Source organism: Trichosurus vulpecula, chromosome 1 (assembly GCF_011100635.1).
Source record: "Trichosurus vulpecula isolate mTriVul1 chromosome 1, mTriVul1.pri, whole genome shotgun sequence".
NCBI classification, from domain to species: Eukaryota; Metazoa; Chordata; class Mammalia; order Diprotodontia; family Phalangeridae; genus Trichosurus; species Trichosurus vulpecula.
Window position 1 is genome coordinate 74,120,190 of NC_050573.1, and position 26,545 is coordinate 74,146,734.

Genomic DNA, 26,545 nt, shown 5'->3' on the forward strand with positions numbered 1-26,545 from the left:
CAAGGCGTACTTATTGGGCCTGGAAGCTTTTGATCAATATATCAAAATGGGGTTGCTGGTTCATGGGTTGGTTACTGTGGAGCCTAAATAAATGTTTTGATTCTTCTGCCTTCTACTTTGAGAGTTTCTTATATCCGGCGATTCCGAACGTTTCAGACATGTTTATGATCCTATTTGAGATTATAAACTCTGCCCTCCTAATACACCCTGTGCCCTCTGTCTATATATATATGTATATTCCCTTCAACTACCCTAATACTGAGAAAGGTCTAATGAATTACACACATCATCTTTCCATGTAGGAATGTAAACAAAACAGTTCAACTTTAGTAAGTCCCTTATGAATTCTCTTTCTTGTTGACCTTTTCATGCTTCTCTTGATTCTTGTATTTGAAAGTCAAATTTTCTATTCGGCTCTGGTCTTTTCATTAAGAAAATCCTCTATTTTATTGAAAGTCCATATTTTGCCTTGGCACACTATACTCAGTTTTGCTGGGTAGGTGATTCTTGGTTTTAATCCCACTTCCTTTGACCTCTGGAATATCATATTCCAAGCCCTTAGATCCCTTAATGTAGAAGCTGGCTAGATCTTGTGTTATTCTGATTGTGTTTCCACAATATTCAAATTGTTTCTTTCTGGCTGCTTGCAGTATGTTCTCCTTGATCTGGGAGCTCTGGAATTTGGTGACAATATTCCTAGGAGTTTTCTTTTTGGGATCTTTTTCAAAAGGCAATCAGTGGATTCTTTCAATTTGTATTTTACCCTTTGGTTCTAGAATATCAGGACAGTTTTCCTTGATAGTTCTTGAAAGATGGTGTCTAGGCTCTTTTTTTGAGCATGGCTTTCCAGGTAGTCAAATAATTTTTAAATTATCTCTCCTAGATCTGTTCTCCAGGTCAGTAGTTTTACCAATGAGATATTTCACATTGTCTTCCATTTTTTCATTCCTCTGGTTCTGTTTTATAATATCTTGATTTCTCATAAAGTCACTAGCTTCCACTTGCTCCAATCTAATTTTTAAGTTGGTGTTTTTTTCAGTGGTCTTTTGGACCTCCTTTTCCATTTGGCCAATTCTGCCTTTCAAGGCATTCTTCTCATTGGCTTTTTGGAGTTCTTTTGTTATTTGGGTTAGTCTATTCTTTAAGGCATTATTTTCTTCAGTATTTTTTTGGGTCTCCTTAGGCAAGTCATTGACTTGTTTTTCATGTGTTTCTTACACCACTCTCATTTCTCTTCCCAATTTTTCCTCTACTTCTCTTACTTGCTTTTCCAAATCCTTTTTGAGCTCTTCCATGACCTGAGCCCAATTCATATTTTTCTTGGAGGCCTTTGACTTTGTTGACTTCTTCTGGCTGTATGTTTTGATCTTCTTTGTCACCAAAAAAGGAATCTAGAGTTTGAGTTTGAGTCTGAGTTCATTTTTTCTGCCTATTCATGTTCCCAGCCAACTATTTGACCCTTGAGCTTTTTGTCAGTATATGACTGCTTATAGAGTAGAGAGTACTTTGTCCCAAGCTTTAGGGTCCAAGCACTGCTCCTCCTCCCTCAAGAACTGCCAACCAGGACAACAATCCAGATCCAAGCAGGGAACAGCAAGAGAAACTGCCTTTGTGCCCACAAAGCGCTCCTTGTACTCCAGCTCTGATCCACTACTAGATTCCTCCCACTGTGTAAGCCAGGGACTCGGGAAGCAGCTGACCCTGGAGCTCTGCAAGCAGCCTCAGGAGCTTCCTGCTGCTGCCATCACCACTGCTGCACCACCTCCACCACCCCCAGGGATGGGGCCGGACCTCTCTGAACTCAATCCCCCAGTTTCCCACTAACCTGTTCTTCGGCGTTTGTGGGTTGAAAAGTCTGGTAACTGCCACAACTCAATGATTCATAGGCCTAAGGCCTTTTCCTGGCTGGCTGACTCCAGATCTGGTCTGTCCTGGCACGGCCCATGCTGGGCTGCACGCTGCTCCCAGCACCATGTGAGACCCTTCCCAGTGACCATCCAGACTCTCCTGGGCTGGAGACCTGTTTCCCTCTGCTGTTTTGTGGGTTCTGAAGCTCTAGAATTAGTTCAGAGCCATTTTTACAGGTGTTTGGAGGAATTTGGGGGAGAGCTTAAGCAAGTCCCTGCTTTCTAGCTGCCGTCTTTCATTTCTGACTCTTCTTGATCCCGTTCGTGTTTTTCTTGCAAAGACCGGAGTGGTTTGCCATTTTCTTCTCCAGTTCATTTCACAGATGAGGAAGCTGAAGCAAATGGCAAAATGACTTGCCCAGGGTCACACAGCTAGTAAGTGTCTGAGGCCGGATTTGAACTCAGGTCTTCCTGATGCCAGATCTGGTACTCTATTAACTATGCTATCTAGTTGGCCTTTGGAAACGATTAAACTCAGATTCAATTTAAGTCAACTAGCATTTAAGCACCTACTATTTGCAAATCAGTGGGAAAACAATGTGGTATAGTACATAAAGAGCTGGCCTTGAAGTTAGGAAGACATGGTTTTAAGTCAAAGCGATCTTCCTAAAGTGCCAGTGTAACTATATCATTCCCCGCTCCCTTTCTCAATAAATTCCAATGGCTTCCTATGACCTCTAGGACCAAGTGTAAAATTCTCTGGCACTCAAAGCTCCTCATAACCTACACCCTACAACCGACCTTTCCATTCTTCTTACACTTTACACTCCACCAGTGACATTGGCCTCCTTGCTGTTCCTCACAAAACAAACTCCATCTTTCTACTCCAAGCATTTTCACTGGTTGTCCATGCCTGGAATGCTCTATCTCTTCATCTTTACTTCTACCTTCCCTGGCCTTCTTTAAACCTTTTCCAACGTCCCTTAACTCTACCACCTTCCCTCTGTTGATTATCTCCAATTTATCCCATATATAACTTGCTTACATATAGCTGTTTTCATGCAGTTTTCCCATTAGACTGAGCTCTCTGAGAATAGAACAGAAACTGCCTTTTGCCTTTCTTTGTAACCCCAGCACTTAGCACAATACCTGACACATAGTATGTAATTAACAAATTTTTATTGACTAACTCCCTGACTATTCAAGTCCTTTCTCTTCCACATACTTGGCAAATGATTTAATGTTCCTCAACGTGCAACACTCTATGCTTCATACTTGCCATCCAAAGACACATATAAAACAGTGTCAGCCTTCAAGGGGCTGACTTTCTACTAGATCCCGCCATCTTTACCCAGAAAACAAAAACCCTTTACTCTTGATTTCCATAGACCCAAACTGGTCTACCCACTCCTGGTATTTCCACTGTTAGACCATTCTATTCTAAAAAAAGATAACACTGCCACAAGCTAGCCCAAGAAATATGAGGACATCTCTTACTTATGGGCCTCTTAACTTGACCTCTCAGACTCTCAGACTCTTGAAGAATGAATGTATATGACATGGCTGAAGACGGAACAAAAGAGACTGTGAAGGAGCAGTCAGAAAAGAAGGAGGAGAACCAGGAGAAAGCAGAGTCATGATAACTTGGGGAAGAGATAGTATCCAGGAGGAGAAGGTGGTCAATTATCACATCCAGCAGAGATCAAGAAGCATGAGGATTGAGAAGAGGTCAGTAGATTGGCAATTAAGAGATCATTGGTCATTTTGGAGAGACAGCAGCTTCAGTTGATCAACAGGGTTGGAAGCCAGATCACAGAGGTTTGACAGCAAATGAAGTAGGGGCACTTCAAGTGCCTTCAAAACTCAACCACAAATGCTAAAGAACAAAGCCCCAAGCTCAGCCCTCTCCCATCATCTCAACTCTGTGCCCAATGTCTCACTCCATAAACTTCCACTCTTCTACTGTGCCTTCTGAAAGGTCTGTTCCACAATTAACAGAAATGCTTTCATCTTAAACCTCTTCTTTCTCCCCTTATCATTTTTTTCATCTTTTGGCACTCACTGAGACCTGGTTCACTTCAGATGACTTGGCTTCCCTGACTACCCTTTCCGGTAATGGTTGCTTTTATTCATATGCTCTGACTCAATGGTCATGATGGGAGAGTCCTAATATTCTCTGCTGGACTCTCTCTTTACCGTCGTCACTCAGCAACCTCTGCTATGAGTTTCATGCAATCCAAAATTTATCACCCAATCCAGACTCTGATAGCTGTTATCTACTGACTCCCAACATATTCTCCCTTTCTTTCTCATTGAGTTTGGTGTCTAGCCAACAGTTTCTCTTTCCACTGCATGTTCTTCCTTCATTCTAGAAGACTAGGAACATTTTGATGTTCCTTCAAATACCCTAACTTCCCAATTCAGCAATCTCACAACTCCTCACAACTCATAACTCAACTCCCACAGCCAACTCTGCATTTCCACCTCTGCTACTCACAGAGTTAATTGAACCCTTGATTTTGCCAATGCCTACAAAAATTTTGCTTCCATGTTCACAACCTCTGGATTTTTATCATAATCTCTTATCTGTCTATCTCTCCCTATGCCTCTCTCCCCCTAAACCTTCCCTGTGTCCTCATGATGACCTCCAATCCCTCCCTCCCTTAGTACTATTCCAGGCAATCACCTCTACCCTGGCTATACCTCCTCCTTTTCCAATCTTGGCTCCCTCAAATGAATTCTATTCTATTATCTACTGTTGAATCATTTGCTTCCCTATCCTATCATTAATCATGCTTTGACAAACCTCAGCACTCAATTATTCCCACCACCTGCCTCCTTTGCTCTAATTCAAATGCTGCTGGCCAGAACTAGAGGATATCACAAATCCTTGTGGACTAGGTTCACTATAAAATTGTACTAGATAACTTCTTCTTGGCCTTCACTCCATCAAGGCAGACCTCTTTAACTTGTTCACTAGTCATCTATCCCTATTTAAAACCTGTTCTTCCCTTGAACTTCCCAAACCACTCCCTTTTCTTCTGAGGACCTTGTCTCATACTTTACTGAAAAAAAATCAATGCCATACTTCTTCTCAATGAAATCCCTTGGAAAAAACTGTTAACAATTGGTGCCTCCACTTCCTCAATTGCTTTGAAACCTCTGTGATCTGACTTCCAACCTTGTCATGTCAAAATTGTTCTCTCTACAAAATGGCCAATGATCTCTTAATTGCCAGTCTACTGGCCCCTACTTAATCTTCATTCTTCTTGACTTCTGCTGGATTTGACACAGGTGACCATCTGATCCTCCTGGATACCATCTCTTCACTGAGTTCTCATGACACCGCTTTCTCCTGGTTCTCCTTGTCTGACTGCTCCTTCACAGTCCCTTTTGTTCTGTCTTCAACCACATCACCTACACTAACTGCTCAAGGTTATGTCCTGGATCCTCTTCTCTTTTCATTGTATTTCATTCTCACTTTGTGATGCCATTAGTTACTATGCATTCGAGTATCATCTGTAGATGATTATCAGATCTGTTTATATGTTCCTAGCCTCTCTCTCTTCACATCACCAAGTGCCTGTTGGACATTTCAAACTAGATATCCTATAGGCACCTCAAACTCAATATGTCCAAAACAGAACCCATTATCTTTCTCTCTAAACCTTTGCTTATTAAGAGCAACCTTTTTACTGTCAAGGAAACCACCATCCTTCCAGTCACCCAACTTCTTAACCTCTGTGTTTTCCTCAGCTCCTCTCTCTTGCTCATCTGGCATGTTCAATCAGTTCCCAAAGCCTGTCATTTCCACCTTCATAACCTTCCATCCCACATGTCCTCTTCTTTCCACTTAAAACCATCACTGAGTATCAGCCCTCATCACCTCTTGCCTTCCCTCCCTGCCTCAAGTTTCTCTCGGCTCCAATCCATCCTGTGCTCAGATAACAAAGTAATTTTCCTACTGTAGAACCCTGACCACATTATCTACCTGCTCATTAAATTCCATGACTCTCTACTACCTTCAGGACCGAATATAAATTCCTTTGTTTGACATTTAAAACTCTTCATAACCTGGCCTCTTTGCACCTTTCCATTATTCTTACATTCTACTCCTCTTCAGGCTCTCTGCAATCCAGTCATACCAGGCTCCTTGCTGTTGCTTACACATGATACTCCATCTTTTGTGCTCTAGGCATCCCTTTCACTAGCTTTTCTCCATGCCTGGAATATTCTCCCTCCTAACCTCTAACTCTTAGAATCCTTGGCTTCCTTTAAGATTCAGTTCAAACACCATGTCCTCTCTCTCTCTCTCTTTCTCTCTCTCTCTCTCTCTCTCTCTCTCTCTCTCTCTCTCTCTCTCTCACACACACACACACACACACACACACACACACACACACACACGAGTCAACTTCTCTAAGGTTATCTTACCACTATTCTATATTTATTTTGTTTGTTTTGATTTATATATGTGTGCTCCCCCATTAAAATGTAAGCTGCCTAAGGTCAGAAACTGTTTGTTTCATTTCTCTGTATCTCTAGGGCTTAGCACAGTAGCTATCGCATTAAGCAAGTCTTTGATAAATGCATGTTGATTAAGTGATTGAGTGGACAGAATCTTCCTCCAGGAAATGAACTTGATGAGGAAATATGGGATTGAATCAGCCCTTTTGCCTTCAAGGACTTTGCTCTTTCTTTTTTTTAAGGTCCGAGTGCAGTTGCTTTTCTCTCCTATTTTTCCCTTGGGACTGTTATAAATGCATCCTTTTTGGAGGAGAGCCATGGGAGGAAGAGTTATGGAATCTACCTGATCTCCCAAGTAGTCAGCACTGCTATAGAATCTCAGCAATCTGAATCCTCCTCTCTTTCTGTTCTTCTGAGTTTCAAGCATATTCAGGTGAGTATGAACCACAGGTCATAGGCAATATATTCGTGGTTCAATGAGATAATATTTGTAGAGAGCTTAGCACAGTACTTCCATATAGTAGGTGCTTCATACATGGTTTTCTTTCTCCTTCCCACAGTCAGAGCAATGTGTGGAGCAGGAGAACAGGGTGGACATTTGGAAAAATAGGTTTTTATATGCCAGAATTCTTCCCTTTTCTTTTTTTAAAATTTGTTATTTATTTATTTATTTTAACATTCTTTTCTTTTTAAATTTTGTGTTCAAAATTCTCTTCCTCTCTCTTACTCCCTCCCTCACCCACTGAGAAGCCAAGCAATATGATATCAATTATACTTGTGAAATCACGCAAAATATATTTCTATATTAGCCATATTGCAAAACAAAACCAAAAAATGAGAAAATTTTACGTCAATTTGCATTCAGAGTTATCAGTTCTCTCTCTGGAGGTGGATAGCATCTTTTCATTATGAGTCCTTTAGAATTATCCTGGATCATTGTATTAATCAGGGTAGCCAAGTCTTTCACAGTTGATCATCATTACGACATTGCTGTTACTAATGTACAAGGATCTCCTGGTTCTCACTTCACTTTGCATCAGTTCATAGAAGTGTTGGCACATTTTTCTGAAGCTATCCCATTCATCATTTCGTATAACACAATAGTACTCCATCTCAACCATATGCCACAACTTGCTCAGCCAGTTCCCAATTGATGAGCATCCCCTTGATTTTAAATTCTTCACTACCACAAAAAGAGCTGCTATAAATATCTTTGTATGTACTGTTTAGGTCCTTTTCCTTTTTCTTTGACCTCTTTGGGATACACACCTAGTAGTGGTATTGCTGTGTGAATGGTATTCAAAGTTTTATAAACCTTTGCGCATAGTTTCAAGTTGTTCCCCAGAATGGTTGGACTAGTTCACTACTCCACCAATAATTCATTAGTGTACCTATTTTTCCTTATCCCCTCCAGCATTTGTCATTTCTGACGGGCGTGAAATGGTACCTCAAAGTTGTTTTAATTTGCATTTCTCTAACCAATAGCATGTTTTTATATGACTATAAATGCCTTTGATTTCTTCTTCTGGAATGGCCTGTTCATATCATTTCACTATTTATCAATTGGAGAATGACCTTTATTTTTATCAATTTGACTCAATTCTTGATATATTTGAGAAATAAGGCCTTTATCAGAGAAACTTCTGCAAAATTTTTAAATATTGCTTCATTGTCTATGGTATCTTTCAGCAAAATATTGTTTCCCTGATTATCACTTTTAATTAGGTCTATTTTTGCTTTTGCTTTGTCTGAGATCATAATTGCTACCCTTGTCTTTTTTACTTCAGCTGAAGTTATTTGATTCTGCTCCAGCCCTTTATTTGAACTCTATGTGTGTCTTTCTATTTCAAGTGTGTCTCTTGTAAACAACATATTATTGGATTCTGGTTTCTAATTCATTCTAATATCTGCTCCCATTTTATGGGTGAGCTCATCCCATTCACATTCACAGTTATGATTACTAACTGTATGTTTCCCTCCATCCCAATTTCTTCTGTGTATTCTTCCTTCTCTCTTTTCGTCTTGTCTTTCTCAAAAGTATGTTTAGTTTATAACCACTGCCTCCCTTAATTCACCCTCCTTTTAATCATCACCCCCTTTTCTTTTATTCCCTTCCCCTCCTACTTCCCTGTTGGGTAAGATAGATTTCTATACACAACTGAATATGTATGGATGGATGTATATATTCTTCCCTCTTTGAACCATTTCCAATGAGAGTAAGGTTTAAGCATTGCCTGCCACTGTCCCCCATTTTTCCCTACACTGTAAAAATTCTTCCTTCCATACCTCTTTTATGTGAGAAAATTTTCCTCATTCTACCTCTCCCTTTCTCCTTCTCTCAGTGCATCCCTCTTTTTCACCCTTTCTTTTCTTTTTCTGAGATCATTCCAACATAATCACACCCATGTTTTCTTTCCATATAACTCCTTTTAACTACCCTAATAATGATAAAGTTCCTAGGAGTTAGGTGAATCATCTTCCCATGTAGGATTGTAAACTGTTTAACCTTATTGAGACCCTTATGATTCCTCTTTCATGTTTACCTTTTTGCACTTCTCTTGTGTCTTGTGTTTGAATGTCAAGTTTTCTATTCAGCTCTGTTCTTTTCATCAGGAATGCTTGAAAGTCCTTTATTTCATTAAATATCCATTTTTCTCTCTTAAAGGATCGTACTCAGTTTTGCTGGGTAGGTGATTCCTGTTTGTAATCCTAACTCTTTTGCCCTCCGGAATATCACATTCCAAGCCCTTCAGTCCATTAAGGTAGAAGCTACTAAATTTTACCCTATCCTGACTGTGGCTCTACAATATTTGAATTGTTTCTGTCTGGCTGCTTGTAATATTTTCTTCTTGACCTGGGAGCTCTAGGATTTGGCTATGATATTCCTAGGAGTTTTCATTTTGAAATCTCTTTCAGGAGGTGATTGGAGCTTCTTTTCCATTTCTATTTTACCTCTGGACCTGAGGTAGCATAGCAATTTTCCTTGATGATTTCTTGAAATACGATGTTTAGGTTCTTTTTTTGGCCATAGCTTTCTGGTAGCCCAAAAATTCTTAAATTTTCTTTTTTCAATCTATTTTTCAGGTTAGTTGTGTTTCTGATGAAATATTTCACATTTTCTTCTATTTTTTTCATTCTTTTGACTTTGTTTTGTTGTTTCTTGATGTCTCATTGAGTTATTAGCTTCCACTTGCTCAATTCTAATTTTTAAGGAATTATTTTCTTCATGAGCTTTTGTACCTCTTTTTCCATTTGGCCAATTCTGCTTTTTTAAGGAGTATTTTCTTCTTCAGTGAATTTTTGTGTGTCCATCTTCACTTGGCCTATTCTGCTTTTTAAGAAATTTAATGAATTCCTTCAGTAAATTTTTGTGCCTCTTTTACCATTGTCAATTTTTAAAGTGTTATTTTCTTCAATATTCTTTTGCCTCTTTTATCAAGCTGTGAATTCTCTTTTCATCATTTTCTTGCCTCACTCTTGTTTATTTTTCCTCTACAGTCTTATCTTTTTCATTAATGCTTTCTGCAATTCTTGTTGGGTATGTGTCCAGTCAGCATTTTTCTTTGAAGCTTTGGTTGTAGCTGGTTTTGCCTTATTGTCTTCCTCTGAGTTTGTAGCTTAGTCTTCTCTACCACTGTCGTAGCTTTGTATGATCAAGTTCTTTTTTTGTTGTTTCCTCATTTTCCAAACTATTTCCTTGCTTTAAAATTTATGTTGAAGTTGGGCTCTGCTCACTTAGGGGTAGGCAGACACTGTGCCAAGCCTCAAGCTTTTTTGTGCTACTGTTTTCAGATCTATTTCTGGGGATCTGCAAGTTTTCAGTACTTCCAAAGTGGTGTGATACAGGAAGAGGTGTAGTCAATGCTCTCCTGGTGTGTGCTCTGGTCTTTACCCAGGAAGGGCCCCTTCTCCCCTGCAGCTTCAAGCACTAGCACCCTTATTGGCCCTGGAACTGTGACCAGGGCTCCTACTCCTTTATGACTGACCGCAAGCGTTCTTCTCTGCTCTGGAATTGCAACCTAGAACTGAGTGTGGGCAATAGACTTGCTAATCAGTGCCAGCTGTACCCAATACCAGCAATGGGTCCCCTGTAATCACTTTCTGACCAATTGTGTGACCCCACACACACACATACACCTCTTACTGTCTAGGGGCTTGAGAGCTCCCAAAGCTGCTGCTGCTATGGCTTCTGTTGCAGCCACAATGTACGACCTGAACTGTGGACCTCGGATGTTTTCTTAGGGTAGAAAAATGTCTCACTCTGACTTTTTGTTGGCTCTGTACCTCCAAAATTTGATTTGAGGCATTATTTTATAATTGTTTGGAGGAGAATGTTGAGAGAGTTCAGCTGGGCTGCTGCCTCTAATCTGCTCTCTTGGCTCTGCCCTCAAGAATGCCTTTCCATGCTCCCACATGCCAGAATTCTTGATCGGTTCAGGGGAAAGGAAGAGAATAAGCCCTTATATACACGTACTATGTGCCAAGCACTGTACTAAGTGCTTTTATATAATATTTCATTTGATCATCACAACAACCCTGTCAGACAGATGCTGTTATTATCCTCATGTTTATGGTTGAGAAAACTGAGACTGAGAGTGATTAAGTGATTTGTGCAGGGTCATACAGCTAGTAAGTGCCTGAGGCTGAATTTGAACTTAGGTCTTCCTCACTCCAGGCCCAGGACTCTATCCACTGTGCTACCTAGCTGCCTAGTTCAGAGTAAAGATTGATGTGTTAGGACAAGGGCAGGATCACAAAACCATTTAGTTTCTCCTTCTCAATTAATCTGTTTGGCCTCCACTGTACATTTGCCATAAAACTTAAGTTTAGAAAACATCCTTATCATCAGAATTAGAACTAGAAAAGGGCAGCAGACACTTTCTCCTCGGGTCCAAATTTATAGGGTACTGACAGCATTTCAGAAACATCAGAGTTTAAAACCTAGTTAGTTAAGAAAAATTAGTAAAAATAAAATGCTACCAGATGGCACACATTCTGTTAAATTCTTCCTCCAATCCAGCCTGCTCACCATCTGAGGATAATTTTCAGGCCACATGTCCAGGCACAAAAATTCCTAGTTAAGGGTCTGCTGGTCTCCATCTTTCTTAGACAGAACAATGATCATAATCTCTTGTCATTACATCATTCCCTATGCTTTAGTACTAAATCCAATCTTACTATCTTAATCTTCAACATGAACTCCAATCTTTCTACCCCTCGGTACTTTCCCAGGTCAAGACCCCTGCTCTGGCTTCACTTTCCTCCCCTCCTCACCTCATATTCAGTTAGCCAGCTCACTTCAACACTGCTCGACCCTGCTCTCTACTCTCTCTTCCCTCTTCCTTTGTCCCATAACACTCACATCTTTCCAAATCCCAATCCTGTTTTACTCTCACCGTTGATCTCCTCCACTCCTACTCAAATGCTGCTCAAAGGCAATCCTTTTACTCTTCCCTAGCTGATTTTCTATCCCACTCCCTACAGTAGTTGTCAGCCTTCTTTTCTCTCTTCACATCTAGTTAGTCACCTTGCCCTTGTTCGCCCCACTCCCATTACCCTCATAGTTGAAGACTTTGCCTAGTGCTTTACTGAGAAAACAGATCCTTTGCCATACTTCATCTCATATCCCTCTGATATCTTGCCCCAGTGCCTTCTTCTTTACCACAGTCTCTGATGAAGAAGTAGCCCTTCAACTCACCATGGCTGGCCCGTTTATATGCACCCTTGATCCTATCTTCTCCAGTAGATTGGCCCCACCACCGTCTCTCATCCCTAAGCTTCAATCTTTCTACTGGTTCCTTCACTGTTGCTTAGAAACACATCTAAGTCAGACCATATTGGGGTGGGGGAAGGCAATCATGGTTAAGTGACTTACCCAGGGTCACACAGCTAGTATTTGTGGCCAGATTTGAACTCAGGTTCTTCTAACTCCAAGGGCTGGTGCTCCATCTACTGGACCACCTAGTTGTCCCAATCATATCATATTTTTAAGGGGAAAAAAACCCTCACTAGATCCTACCATTTCCTTGAGCTATTGTTCAATATCTTCTCCCTTTCTCAACCAAACTCCTGTCAAAAATGTTACTTCCACTTCCTCACCTCCAACTCACTTCTCAACCCTCTTAAACCTTGTTTATTGCCTCATTATTCAACTGAAACTGTTCTCTCCAAAATTACCAAGGATCTCTTCATCACCAGTGTTCTTCTTTCTCCACCTCTCTGTAGTATTTGACCCTGCTCACTACCCCACTCCCCTCCAGGATCCTCTCTCCTCTCTGGGTTTTCATGACACTGCACTCTATCTCTAAGTTCTGCTCTATCTTTCTGACTGATCCTTCCCAGTCTCCTTTGCTGGCTTGTCACCTATGTCACACTCCCTAACTGTTGACATACCCCAAAGTTCTGCCATGGGTCTTTTGCTCTCTATTCTTTTTTTCTTTCTTTCTCTGTCTCTGTCTGTCTGTGCTTCCCTCCCCCCTTCTCCTCCTCCTCTTCCTCGCTCTCTCTTTTTGTCTTTGTGTGTCTCTCTCCCCTTCACTCCCTCCTCTCTCTGTCCCCCATGAATTCCTCACACTGGCCCACAGGAGACTTCAACATGTTTATTGAAAGAATGTCTGTTTCTATGTCTGAATCTCTCTCTCTCTCTCTCTCTCTCTCACACACACACACACACACACACACACACACACCCCAACTCACAAGAGTTTAATAAGAGAAGCAATATATTTTACTGGATAGAAAACTGCCCTCAGAGTCAGAAAAACCTGAAATTAAACCCTGCCTCTGGCATATACTGGCTGTGTGACAAAATGAAAATTATAAGTTTGAGAAAATGTGCCCCCAGGTCTAGATATTTAGCCCTAGCCTCTCTCCCAGGCTCTAGTCCTATATCACCAACTGTTATTTCAACTCAGGTGTCCCATAGGGATCTCAAACCCAATGAACACCCCCCCTCTTTCAAACTTCCTTTTGTCTGTCAAAAGCACCACCATTATCTGTGTTCGGAGCCTCAGTAACATCCTTCTTTCTCTCCCGTATCTCATCTATATCCATTCAGTTGATGAATTTTGTCAGCTCTACCTCGAGGCACACCTTGTATCTATTCCCCTCTCTCCACTCAGCTTCAATCCTAATTTAAGCCCTAATTAACTCTCACCTGGATCATTAGGATAGCCTCCTAATTGGTCTCCTTGCCTCAAATCTCTCTCTACTCCAATCCATCCTCCACAGAGCTATTAAGGAAATTTTCCTAAAGTGTAAGTCTGACCATTTCACTTTCCTCCTATTCAATAAACATTAGGAGCTCCCTACGATGTCTGAGATAAAATGTGAAGTCCTCCTTTTGGCTTTTAAAGCCTTCACAACCCAGACACAACACACCTTCCCAGGCTTATTACACATCACCCTCTTTCCTATGTACTACAACCCAGCCAAATTGAACGTCTTACTGTTCCTCAAACACAACCCTCTATCTCTAACCTCCAAGTCTTTGTGTTAACTGTCCTCCATGCCTGGAATAAATTCCTTCCTCAATTTCATCCAAGGGTCCCTTCTGTTTCTTTCAAGGACTGGCTCAAGTGCCTTCCTTATAAAGCCTCCCTCATAATCCCAGCTGCTGGTGCCCTCACACAAAGTCACCTGTATCTATTCTCTATTTCTACATACTTTTATATATACATACATGTCTTCCCCAACTAGACTATAAACACCTCAAGGCAGGATCTATTTCACTTTTATATTTGTATTCCTAGAATCTAGCACAGAACTAGAACACAGAAGGTGCTTAATAAGTGCTTGCTGATTGAATGATTGATTGGGACAAGTAAATGGCCATCATGACAATACAACCAACTTTCACAATCATTAAAAAGAGAATACCATAGTCTACCTGCTGAGACAAACCCTGGAACTATATGAATACAATAACAATATACTTTTCACACAACTGAAGTCAGATCTAAACAATTGGAGAAATATTAATTGTTCATGGGTAGGCTGAGCTAATATAATAAGAATGACAATTCTACCTAAATTAATCTACGTATTCAGTGTCATACCGATCACACTACCAAAGAATTACATTATAGAGCTAGAAAAAATAATAACAGAATTTATCTGGAAGAACAAAAGACCAAGAATATTAAGGGAATCAATAAAAAAATGTGAAGGAAAGTGATTTAGCTGTACCAGATCTCAAAACAATCTGGTACTGGCTAAGAAACAGAGTGGGGGATCAGGGGAACAGATTAAGTATATAATATATAGTAGTAATTGACCACAGTAATTAAGTGTTTGATAAACCCAAAGAGCCAAGATTTTGGGACAAGAACTCACTATTTGACAAAAACTGCTGGGAAAACTGGAAAGTCTTTTGGAAGAAACCAGGAAGAGACCAATATCTCATACTGTATAAAAAGAATGGTTACATGAGTTAGACATAAAGGACGATACCAGAAGCAAATTAGGACAGTATGAAATAGTTTACCGGTCAGATCTATTGATAAGGGAAGAATTCATGACCAGACAAGAGATAGCATTAGAAAATACAAAATGGATAATTTTTATTACATTAAATTGAAAAGATTTTGCACAAACAAAATCAATGTAGCTAAGATTAGAAGGAAAGCAGAAAACTGGGAGGGGGAATTTTACAGCAAGTTTCTCTGATAAAGGCCTCATTTCTCACATATACAGAGAACAGAGTCAATTCATAAGAATACAAGTCATTCCCCAATTGATAAATGGTCAAAGGAGATGAACAGGCAGTTTTCAGATGAAGAAGTCAAAGCGATCTATAGTCATCTAAAAAGGCTCTAAATCACTATTGATTAGAGAAATACAAATTAAAACAACTCTGAGGTACCACCTTACACCTATCAGATTGGCCAATATAAAAGAAAAGGAAAATGACAAATGTTGAAGGGGATGTGGAAAAAATGGGACACTAATGCAATGTTGGTGGAGCTGTGAACTGATCTGACTATTCTGGGGAGCAAATTGGAACTATGGCCAAAAGGCTATAAATTTCTGCATACCCTGCAATAGCACTACTGGGTCTGTATACCAAAGAGATTTTAAAAAAAAGGGAAAGGATCTATGTATACAAAAATATTTATAGCAACTCTTTTAGTGGTGGCAAAGAATTGGAGATTGAGGGGATGTCCATCAAGTGTGGAATGGCTGAACGAGCTCTTCAATGCTGATTGCAATGGAATATTATTGTGCTATAAGAAATGATGAACAGGAAAAACTTGGAAAGACATGAACTGATGCAAAGTGAAGTGAGTAGAACCAGGAGAACATCATACACAGTAACCACAATATTGTATGATAACCAACTATGAATGACTTAGCTATTCTTAGCAATACAATGATCGAAGATAATTCTGAAGGACACATGATGAAAAATGCTATCCACCTCAGAGAAAGAACTGATGAAGTCTGAATGCAGATCGAAGCATACTTCTCTTTTAACTTTATTTTTCTTGGGGATTTTTTGTCTGTTTTCTTTCACAATATGGGAATATGTTTTGCATGACAGTATATGTATAACCTCTATCAAATTGCTTGCCTGTTCAATGAGGGTGGAGGGAAGGGAGGGAGAGAGAGAATTTGGAACTCAAAATTTTAAAGAAGAACAAATGATAAAAAAAATTTTACATGTAATTGCAAAAAAAAAAATTCCAAAAAATAAGAGTATCATAACATCATAGAGAATGAATCACGGAGGGTTTATGTGGCCATTGCTATATTTAAACGATAGGGGGAGCATGGAATAGTGGATAGAATACTGGGCTTAGAGTCAAGGGCTCAAACATAGCTGTGTGACCAAAACACCTCTTTGTGCCAAAGGCAACTCCCTAGGACTCATCTATTAAGTCAGGGATAAACTTCCTCTGGGAAAGGAGCTCTCCATGCTGATGAAATCATAATATCCCAAGATGAAATCCTGCTATTATATGCCAGCGTTAAGTTATTTGTGTAAAGCACAGAATGAAATTAGAAACAGGAATAACAAAGTATGCCTTCTAAAGATATTACGTTTGAAGCCTCACAGACACCAAAAAGATATAGGAGAGGAAAAATGAATTCTCTATTGTCTCTAAAATCCATCATGAATGGACCAGACTGTGATCATTCTGCTAACACCAAGCAAATTGGGCCTTTGGAACCAATGAAATGAAATCATCTCACTCTGTTCTAGAAAAAGAAAGCAGAAGAAAGGTCTCTCTGTGTCTACTGGAAAGCACTGGGAGAGGAGGGAGGTGTCTGGTCTGAAGATCACTGCACCCTCAACAAGTCCAATGAGACACATACCAGCTGCAACTGCACCCACTTGTCTACTTTTGCTGTCCTGATGGCTCCCCAATCAGAGGTGTGTATGTCATGCCCATTCAAACCAAAGCCTCCCAATAAATCTGCTAGAGGCAGAATCATGGACCCCTAGTGGGAAAAGTCCATGGAGAGTAAGGTCATGGGTTCTTTTCCTCTGTTGCCAGGTAATCCTCAGATGAAACTGTTTCTAACAAGCGAAAAATGTCCTTGTTTCTTAAGAGAAGGTGATGCCATGGGTTTCCTAAACAATCTATGCCAACTTTAATCATTCCCACTATGTGTTTAACCAAACTGAATCTGCCAGGCTGCACATTAATATTTTCTCCTGTCTTCCTAGATTAAGGATGGCTCATTACTATCCTCTGTGTATTTTGATTCAGTCAACAAGCATTTCTTAAGTCCTACAAGGACAAACATGAAACACTCCCTTCTTTTAAGGAACTTATATTCATTCTACTGGGAGAATATAAATGTCCTTCCTCTACTTCCTATAAAATTTATTAAATTACTCATCTGTCTTCTTTTCTCCAGGCAGAAGCATCAAAATTTCAATCACTTTTCCACATAGATCTTATTTTCCAAACATCCCATCCTTTCAGAGTTTTCTCCCCAGTTCTCTAAGGCTTTCTTAACTTGCTGTATATAGAGCATAGGTTTCAAGGGTCCATGAACTTGGATGAGGAAAAAAAGGCATCATTATTTTCTGCCCTGAAACTGAAATTTAGCATTTCTTTCCATTATGAACACAGGCAATAAACCACCATTCTGAGAAGGGTTCCATAGATTTCACCAGCCCGCCAAAGGGCTTTATGACACAAAAAAAAGGTTAAGAATCTCTGCTCTAAACTAATTACAGAGATGGCCACCGGCCAGCTCACCTTATTTACCCAAACTTGAGTTCTTCAAGGATCTGACCTCAACTATTGAAATCATAGAATCAATCTTAGAACTAGAAGGAACCTCAAGGATAGTATAGTCCAACCTCCTCATTTTACAGGTGAGGAAACTGAGACCTGAGGAGGTTCAGTGACTTAACCAAACTCATACATGTAATAAGTGTCAGAGGCAGGATTTGAACCCAGATCTTCTGACACTAGATAGAATGCTCTTTCCATCATACTGCACCAATGAAGATTATAACTCCTTTATACCTTAGCAGGTAGCCTTTGTTAGTTGCTGTGATGGAAAAGATTCATTACCTAGTTACTAAACTTGGGTTGTACTACCTTCCTATAGTTAAGACTAGTACTTAGACAACAGAAAAAAAAATTGCCTATTGCTGAGTCACCCATGAAGCCTTTCCAACATATCACAGACTTCCAGATGTTTCCTGTTGTTGTAGTTGTATCTAGTTAAAACTGTACTTGGGGCAAATTCAGTTGAACTGGAAGTGGAGTTCAGTAATTCAGAGTAGGGTCATAGGATCAGTCAGCATTTATTATTTTTATTTATTTTATTTATTTTATTTATTATTTTATTTATCAGTCTAGCACACTTACTGTGTGCTAGATTAGGTAATTGGGCTGAAGGGGAAGGAAGAATCAAGGATGACACCAATGGTGCAAACCTAGGTGGCTGGAAGGCAGTTCTCTCAAAAATAATTGTGAAATTCAGAAGAGGTGTGAGTTTGAGGGAAAATATAATGAGTTCTGTCTTGGACATCTTGAGTTTGAAATGTCTATAGGATATCCAATTCAAGATGGCCAATAGGCAATTGGGTATGCAGGATTGTAGCTCAGGGCTGGGTATATAGATCTGAGAGTCATATATATAGATATGAAAAACAAACCTCTGTGTGTTGCTGAGGTCACCATATAATAGTGTAGAGATGGAAGAGAATAGGATCCAAGCCTATGGGCTTGGGAGCAACCACCATTAGGGATATGACAAGGATGATGATATAGCAGAGGAGTAAGTCACACATGGGAGGGGAACTAAGAGTGGATAGCATCACAAAAACCCAGAGAGGGAAGAGTCTATAGAATGGGACGTCAAATGCTGTGTCAAATGCTGTAGGAAGGTTAAGAAGGATCAACATTATGAAAAGGCTGATAGATTCAGCAACTAAATCACTTTGGAGAAGGCAAGCTCATTTGATTCATGAGATCAAAAGCTAGATTGCAGGGGGTTTAGAAGAGGTTGAAAGGAGAGGAAGTGAAGAATAACTAGACAGCTTTTTCAAGGAGTTTGGCTCAGAAAAGGAGGAAAAATATAAGATGGTAGCTAGTGCAGATGATGAGATATTTTAAGGATATTTTTAAGGATGGAGAAAAGTTGGGCTGTTGCCTCCATTTGGCAGTGGACTAGGACCAGAACCAGTTGTAGATGGGGATAGAGATGATGAGGCCATTGAGAATGAATTGACAAAACTTAATGAGACTTGGTTATTGGGAGCAAAGGAAAGAGAAACTCTCTTAGTCATTAGAGGTCTTTAGATGGAGGCTAGATGACTACTTCTCAGGCATGTTGTGTTGGAAATTCCCATTTTAAAGATGAGAAAACCAAAGCTCAAAGAGGTTAGTGACTTGCCAATAATCACACAGCTCATAAGTGACTAAGCCTCAATCCAAATTTAGGCATGCAGGTTAATGAACTTTCCCCTTCCTTTACACCAAAATCAAGTAAAATCAACCAGTACTTATAAAGCACTTATTACATGATGGGCACGATGCCTCTCCAACCCCAGAACCAAAGAATGAGAAAGAATCATTGGCATCTCTCCTTTGTTGGGCCATAGGTGGAGGACGGTGTACTGACAGTGATCACATATGTGGGGCTGAGCCTTTCCCTGCTGTGTCTCTTTCTGGCCATCCTCACCTTCCTCCTGTGCCACACCATTAAGAACACGAGCACCTCCCTCCACCTACAGCTCTCGCTCTGCCTCTTCCTGGCTGATCTCATCTTCCTCGCAGGAATTAAACAAACCAAGAATCAGGTATTAATGGCATCCCAAAGTACTGGGCCCTGGCTGCCCCCATTCCAGACACACACTCCAGGAAATGGGAGCAGCTAGTAGATGTTGGTGTTTGTGTTACCTGTGACATTGCAATGTCCTGTTCTCTCTTATTTTTTTTAATGGCTCCGGGCCCTGAGGGAAGGCATTGTAAAAGGGAGATTCTTCAAGGACTTTACTCCAGACCCAAAGCTCTTCTAACATTGTATCCCTGCCCTGCCAGGTCCTATGTTCCATCATTGCTGGTTTATTACATTATTTCTACCTGGCCTCTTTCACCTGGATGCTGCTGGACGGTCTACATCTCTTTCTAACTGCCCGGAACCTGATGGTTGTCAATTACTCCAGAGTAAGCCAATCCCTGAAGAGGGTCATGTATCCTCTGGGATATGGAATTCCAGCTGTGATTGTGGCTACTTCTGCAGCATCAAGAGCAGACCTTTATGGAACTCCCGGAACACCTTCCCAGTAAGTAGAGCTTACTCATTCACCCCTGATTGCTGCCATCCATTGAAGATACTAGAGCACTATGTGGGAAGAGAGGTTAAATTGTCTCTGCATTCCCAGTGCCTGGCACAATGCCTTGAACATGTCAGTTGTGTCTGACTCCCTGTGACCCCCATCTGGAGTTTTCTTGGCAAAGACACTGGAGTGGTTTGACATTTCCTTCTCCAGCTCATTTTACAGATGAGGAAACTGAGGCAAACAGGGTGAAGTCACTTGCTCAGAGTCACACAGCTAGTAAGTATCTGAGGCCAGATTTGAACTCAAGAAGATGTCTTCCTGAATCCAGGCCTGGCACTCCATCCACTGCATCACCCAGCTACCCGTGTAGGCTATTAACAAACACTTATTGAATCAAAATAAATCAAATGGAATTGAATTGAGATATCAAGCTAGAAGGTTGCTGGCTAAACTTTAGTGTAGTTTCTGTAATTGTCTTTGGCCCACAGATCTTTAAGCTTTAATAGGAAAATCTGAGGAAAGCTTTAGAGATAATTTGGTCATAAAACCACCTTATCACATGGGTTACAGACCTCTTACCAACTATACTCCCATTCAGGAAAATGGGGGTGGGGATGCTTTTCATAGACTGTTGTTATGGTGGAAGCCTTAGATTTTTGTGCAGGATCTTGTGGGCCACAATCAAAGAAAGGTTTTCTTGAAGCATAAAGTGGTTTGCCTAATTTATCAACAGGAGCAAAAATCACTACGAAAATGACAGAGAAATTCTGATCCAGAGAAATGGTGTCTCTGTCCATAGACCTGAGCCTAGCAATTTAATGAGCTGAAAAGTCTTCTTAGAGTCCTAATGGTGGAGTCTGTGTTACGTTAAGTACAGTAAGTATTGTGGGTAGGGTACTGAAAAGGGACAGGGGTGCTCACAGGATCATGAGTCAGGTGGTTTATGACTCGCAGGCAAGCAAGCAGGCCGCTCCTCAGTCCTACCATCCTAGGGGCAGCACCGGTAGTGGGATGTGCTCCCTGGAGGAGAGTCCAGAACTTTGGGTCTCTGACTTTCGATCTAATTATATTGCTGGACAGATTCATAGGGACTGACTGGAAGGGGGATCTTAGGGGGAACCACTCAGCAGGTGGTCTAGACTATGACCCATTTATCAACCACAAGAGCATTGTGATTTGGAAAGTTTGCTAACCTTACATACATGAATTAGATGAAGTTGGGCTATTATGATCAGGAGGGCTTTGTATTCCTTGCCTAAATGTAGCAAACCAAGCCAATATTGGGTAGATAAAAACTTCCCAATACATAGGCAGGTGGTCAAAAATGGAGTTACTTCTGTTAGCTAGGACATAGCAATAGGCCAGTTATCACAAATCTGGGATTCTTATATGCATAAACATATATTAGATATATGAATATATAAATAATCATATATGTATATTATATGTTGGAGACATAATAAAAATGTACACATACAGCTAGATATGACACCTGTGACACCCCTCTCTCATACATAAGGTCCTAAAAAAAGTAGCCACAGGTTCAAGGTATTTCTTGGGTCCTTATCTATTCAAAAAGATAGCTCACAAACTCCACCAATCTTTGCTTTTTCTATAGTCAGACAGAGGACACAATAAGTTCAAAGCAAACACAGTTAATGAAATGACATGGGAAGAAGACTTAGCCCTATAAATATAGGGCATACCATCATACAAATATGCATATCATCAGTGTGAAGAGTGACGTGGCATAGGAATCAACGAATAAACATTTATTAAGCATTTACTTCATACCAGGCACTATGGTAAGCACTGAGGGTACAAAAAGAGGGAAAAGACAATCTCTTCCCTCAAGGAGCTTACAGTCTAATGGGGACAACACACAAACAAATATATATAAACAAGCTCTATGCAGGATAAATAGGAAAAAATTAGCAGAAGGAAGGCACTAGAATTAAGAGGAGTTGAAAAAGGCTTCTTGCAGAAGTTGGGATTTTCCACCAGTAAAAAACATATGCTGAACAGTGGGAGGAGCCCACACCTCCAATGCTACAGGATCCTGGATATCTTCTGGTGACGTTATCAAGTTTCTCTCCCTTGGCCTGCTCTTCTCTGGGTCTGCTGACTCTGCTGGGCACATGCTGGGCCTGCTCCTTACTGATTTGGTACTATCTACCTGGGCTCAGTGGGCACAGTGTGTCTGCTCTATTAGACCCTGCTGGTCTCAAGCTATATAGTCTTCACTGGCATGTTGCTCTGCTTGTCTCAATGTCTCTCTATCAGATATTGCTCCTTGCTATTATCTTCTTGATGCTTCCCTTCAGGACCAGCCAAGCCATCTGTGCTTCAGTCTGCTAGGGTATAGTGGCCAGACCCTCTCCCTTATGGAAGCAGGCTGACAGTTCTTTAATTATAACCACCGCATCCAATTAACAAAAGCCAGGAAGAATGCCCTTGGTCTAAGATTAGGTCTTTCCCTTTTTACTCTTATGCCTGCGTAAGATATCAAAGCCTTCTGTTACGGATAACTAATTTAGAGTTTGGACTTATTTACTCCTGAGATCCTTCTTGCCTCGGCTTTAAAAGAATTTGATCCAGAATGACGACAACAACAACAAAAGGAGACTAGGGAGACATGGTCAGTATTCTCATCAACCTCATCCAAATTCCTGTCTGTGTTATACACGGAAGAATCTGGCAGAGTGGATGACCTTGGCAGCTGACCTTGAAGCCGGGAAAACCTGAATTTGAGCCCTGCCTGACACAGACGGACTCTCTGGCCCTAGGCGGGTCATTAAACTTCACGGTGTCCTAAGCAGCTCTCCACGAGCATCATTTCCTGAGAAGGTTCAATCTGCCCTGTGAGAGGGAGGGTCCTCACTCAAGAGCTCCCTACACAAGTGAAATCCTAGGTCCCAACCAGATCCTTGTTATGCACTTCTGTGATCACCACGCAGCTTTGCTGCAGTGTTTTAACCAGCAAAATCAATCTCCCTACACATGCATAGCTATGATTTAGCCAGAATAGGAAACCCTGGGATCCAGGGGCAGTATTGCCTAGTGGATGGAATACTGGACTTTGAATCAGGAAGGCCTAGATTCAGAATCTGTCACTTACCAGCCCCATAACTATGGACAAGTTACTCCTCCTCTCTGACTGCAAGCAACTCCCTAAGACAACAACAATAATTAATTAATAATAGCTACCACTTATATATCACTTTAAGGCCTGCAAATCACTTTGTATAGATTATCTCATTCGAATCTCACAATAAAAATAACTAGCATTTCTGGAACATCTTAAAGTTGGAAAGGTGTTTTACATGTATTATTTCATTTGATCTCTACAATAGACCTTTGAGGCGGCTGTTAATATTATCTCCATTTTACAGATGCCTAAATGGAAGTTGAGGGGTTAAATATGAAGAACTCACATGGGGCAAGTGTTCACATGGTGGTCAGAAGAAGTGATACAAGGACATTCTCAAGGTCTCTCTTAAGAGCATTGGAATTGTGTGACATGGGAGACACTGGCACAGGACCACTCAGCATGGCCTGCCCACATTAGAGAAGGTGCTGTGCTCTATGAGCAAAGCAAAATTGAAACAGCTCAAAAGAAACACAAGATGCACAAATTTAGAGAATCCACCCCAAATGTTCACGTGGACTATTTGTGCCCAACCTGTGGTAGAACATTCCAAGCTCATATTAGTCTGATCAGCCAAGGTCAGACACATTGAAACTTGACTCTAGCATAATGATGTCATTTTGGTCCTCTTCGAGAATGAAGGACAACAACCGATCGATTTGCCCAGGAACATCCAGCTAGTGTATGTCCAAGGCAGGGTTTGAATTCAGGTTTTGCTGACTCCAAGTCTATATAAACTCCGTATAAATTAGAAGCAGATTATGATCTGTGCTGTTAGAAGGAGTTCCCACACCAGTAGCTCCCACAGTGACAAAATCATAGGAACAAATATGTGCTTACATTACTGCCATTTATGAAGCACTTTTGAGTTTGTAAGAGACTTTCCATGAACCATCTCATCTGAACTTCATAACCCTGTGAGGTGAGTACCACTGATATTAGGAGTATTGTGGGAGTATGGATATGGACACATGCATGAGCATCTACAGCACTGCATCAGACCACAGACAGTTAAATGTTTTTTGTTGGTGTCAGTAGGTACACCTGACAACCTAGCCCAGGATTCCTTTTACATCACCCAAAGTTCTCCACCCAAGTTGGGGAAGTCTCCTCACCCCGGATTAAGAAAGTTTTGTACCCATCAATGCTGATGTGTTTGGCCACCAGGGCTTACCAGTTGTTCTTTCTTTGCCTTAGCTGCTGGCTCCAGCCAAAAAAGGGATTTCTCTGGGCTTTCCTTGGACCTGTCTGTACTATATTCTGTGTAAGTGAACACCTTACAATGTAATTCTAGCCACTAGACAGAGGGATCCCCAGGAAGCTAGAGGGGCTGAGCAAGGTGTCAGGAGCAAGAATCAATGTTCCTGGCTGATCGGGTGGTGGCAATGGTCTTGTAGACATGTATAAATATACATGTGAGCTTGTGTCTGTGTGCATGCACACACATGTGCACAATGCAGTGACTAATGCAGATCCAAACTGAGAGCAGCCAGGTTTGGAAGTAGATGACCAAGATGGAGCTCAGGTTCCAGGTGAAACACATGAGCCAATGAATTTTGCAATGTTCCCACAGGTAAACTTTGTTTTTATTCTGCTGGTCTTTTGGATTTTGCATAGGAAACTTTCCTCCCTCAATAGTGAGGTATCCACTCTCCAGGACACAAGGTAAGATAAAATAAAAGATCCTTCTTTCCTAAGCAGTCTCTGAAAGTCAAAGCCATGTTCCCTGGTTGGGTCCAATGTCATATCTCAGTGCACCTCACAGACTCATAGGGTCACAGATTCAGACCTGGAAGGAACATTATAGAGCCTGTAGGCCAAACCCCCTCTTTTAGAAATGAGGAAACTGAAACCCAAAGAGAATAAAGGACTTGCCCAGGGCCACACAGGTAGTAAATGATAGAAAGAGGATTCAAGCCAGTCACTGGGTCTCCAAATCAACATTGTATTGACTATGTAAAGATGTCAAAATAAAGATGATGGCGCTCATCCTGTATGGAACAGTGGAGGTGGATCTTCATAAAAGGAGGGATTTAATCCTATCACTGAAGGTATGCTTAAGAAGCCAATAATTTGCCTACCTATTCAGCAAAGAAGTTAGGAAGTTTTATTCTCTTCAGCTTCTTTCTTTCCTTGGCCCAAGTTCTTCTAGGTTTTGTCCAGGGTTTTGGGTGGGGAAAAAACTCTCATTTGTACATATTACATTTTTTTATTTGTTTTTCAATCATGCCTGACTCTTTGTGACCCTGTTTGGGGTTTTCTTGGCAAAGATACCGGAGTGGTCTGCCATTTCCTTCTCTAGCTCATTTTACATTTGAGGAAACTGAGGCAAACAGGTTTAAATGACTTGCCCAGGGTCACACAGCTGATAAGTATCTGAGGCTGGATTTGAACTCAGGAAGATGAGTCTCCCTGACTCCAGGCCTGGCATTATCCATTGTGCCACCTAGATGCTTTATAATATTTCATAAATTATCAAAATTCAGCACATATTTAATCTCATCCTAGTTTAAATGCTAAGAAAATTTCCAAATGTAGTGGACATCTTATTTATCCCTTAAGCTCTTTATTTCTATCCTAGTTTTACATGACAAAAAAAAAATAGGGAAAGACACTCAGTTTTTATTTTAAGTTCATTTACTACAAAAATTCAAAAGGTAAGAGAACTTAGTATTGAGACTCCCAAATGCTGCTCCCAAATTGGGTTTAAAAAAAAAGTCAAGGCATGTAGCACTCTAGCACTTTTTCCACCTGGGGCAAGCAAGATGAAACATACCCTGGGCAGGTCAGAGGAGTGAGAGAAGAGTAGGCGAGGCTAGGGAGAAGCTTCAAAGGGGTATAGCTGCTAGGGGGAAGAACAGAGGAAGAAGCAAGAATTTATCAAGCACCTACTATGTGCCAGGTACTGTGCTAAGTGCCTAACAAATATTATCTTATTTGACCATCTCACCAACCCTGTGAGGTAGATGTCATTATTATCTTCATTTTACAGTTCAGGAAACTGAGGCAGATGGGAGGTTAAATGACTGCCCCAAAGTCACACAGCTAGAAAGTATCCGAAGTCACATTTGAACTCAGGTCTTCCTGACTTCAGAGCCAGCGCTCTATCTGCTACATCATCAAGGAGCATCTGGTAGTTTCCTGTTCTTATTAATTATTCTTGCTGAGTTCTATTGTTTCTAAGCTGTTGATAAACTACATTTGCCTCTAGTACCCGGAAATAGAACTCTAATCTTCACACCTTCATTATGGCTCCGGAGACCTGACCTTATTTCAATCAGAATCTCCTGGCCTGAGCAACAGGTAGACAAAAGTTTTCTGCTGAAAAAG

General features: G+C 40.7%; 1 protein-coding gene across 1 annotated transcript in view; it reads left to right on the forward strand.

Moving 5' to 3' along the window:
- ADGRE3 (adhesion G protein-coupled receptor E3) overlaps positions 1-26,545 on the forward strand; it is a 58,529-nt gene that overhangs the window by 23,272 nt on the left and 8,712 nt on the right. Inside the window, exons 7-12 of the mRNA XM_036740128.1 lie at positions 6,557-6,747; positions 16,519-16,689; positions 19,387-19,584; positions 19,826-20,070; positions 24,413-24,479; positions 24,789-24,880. Coding sequence (XP_036596023.1) covers positions 6,557-6,747; positions 16,519-16,689; positions 19,387-19,584; positions 19,826-20,070; positions 24,413-24,479; positions 24,789-24,880 — 964 coding nt within the window. The remainder of the gene's footprint in view (positions 1-6,556; positions 6,748-16,518; positions 16,690-19,386; positions 19,585-19,825; positions 20,071-24,412; positions 24,480-24,788; positions 24,881-26,545) is intronic.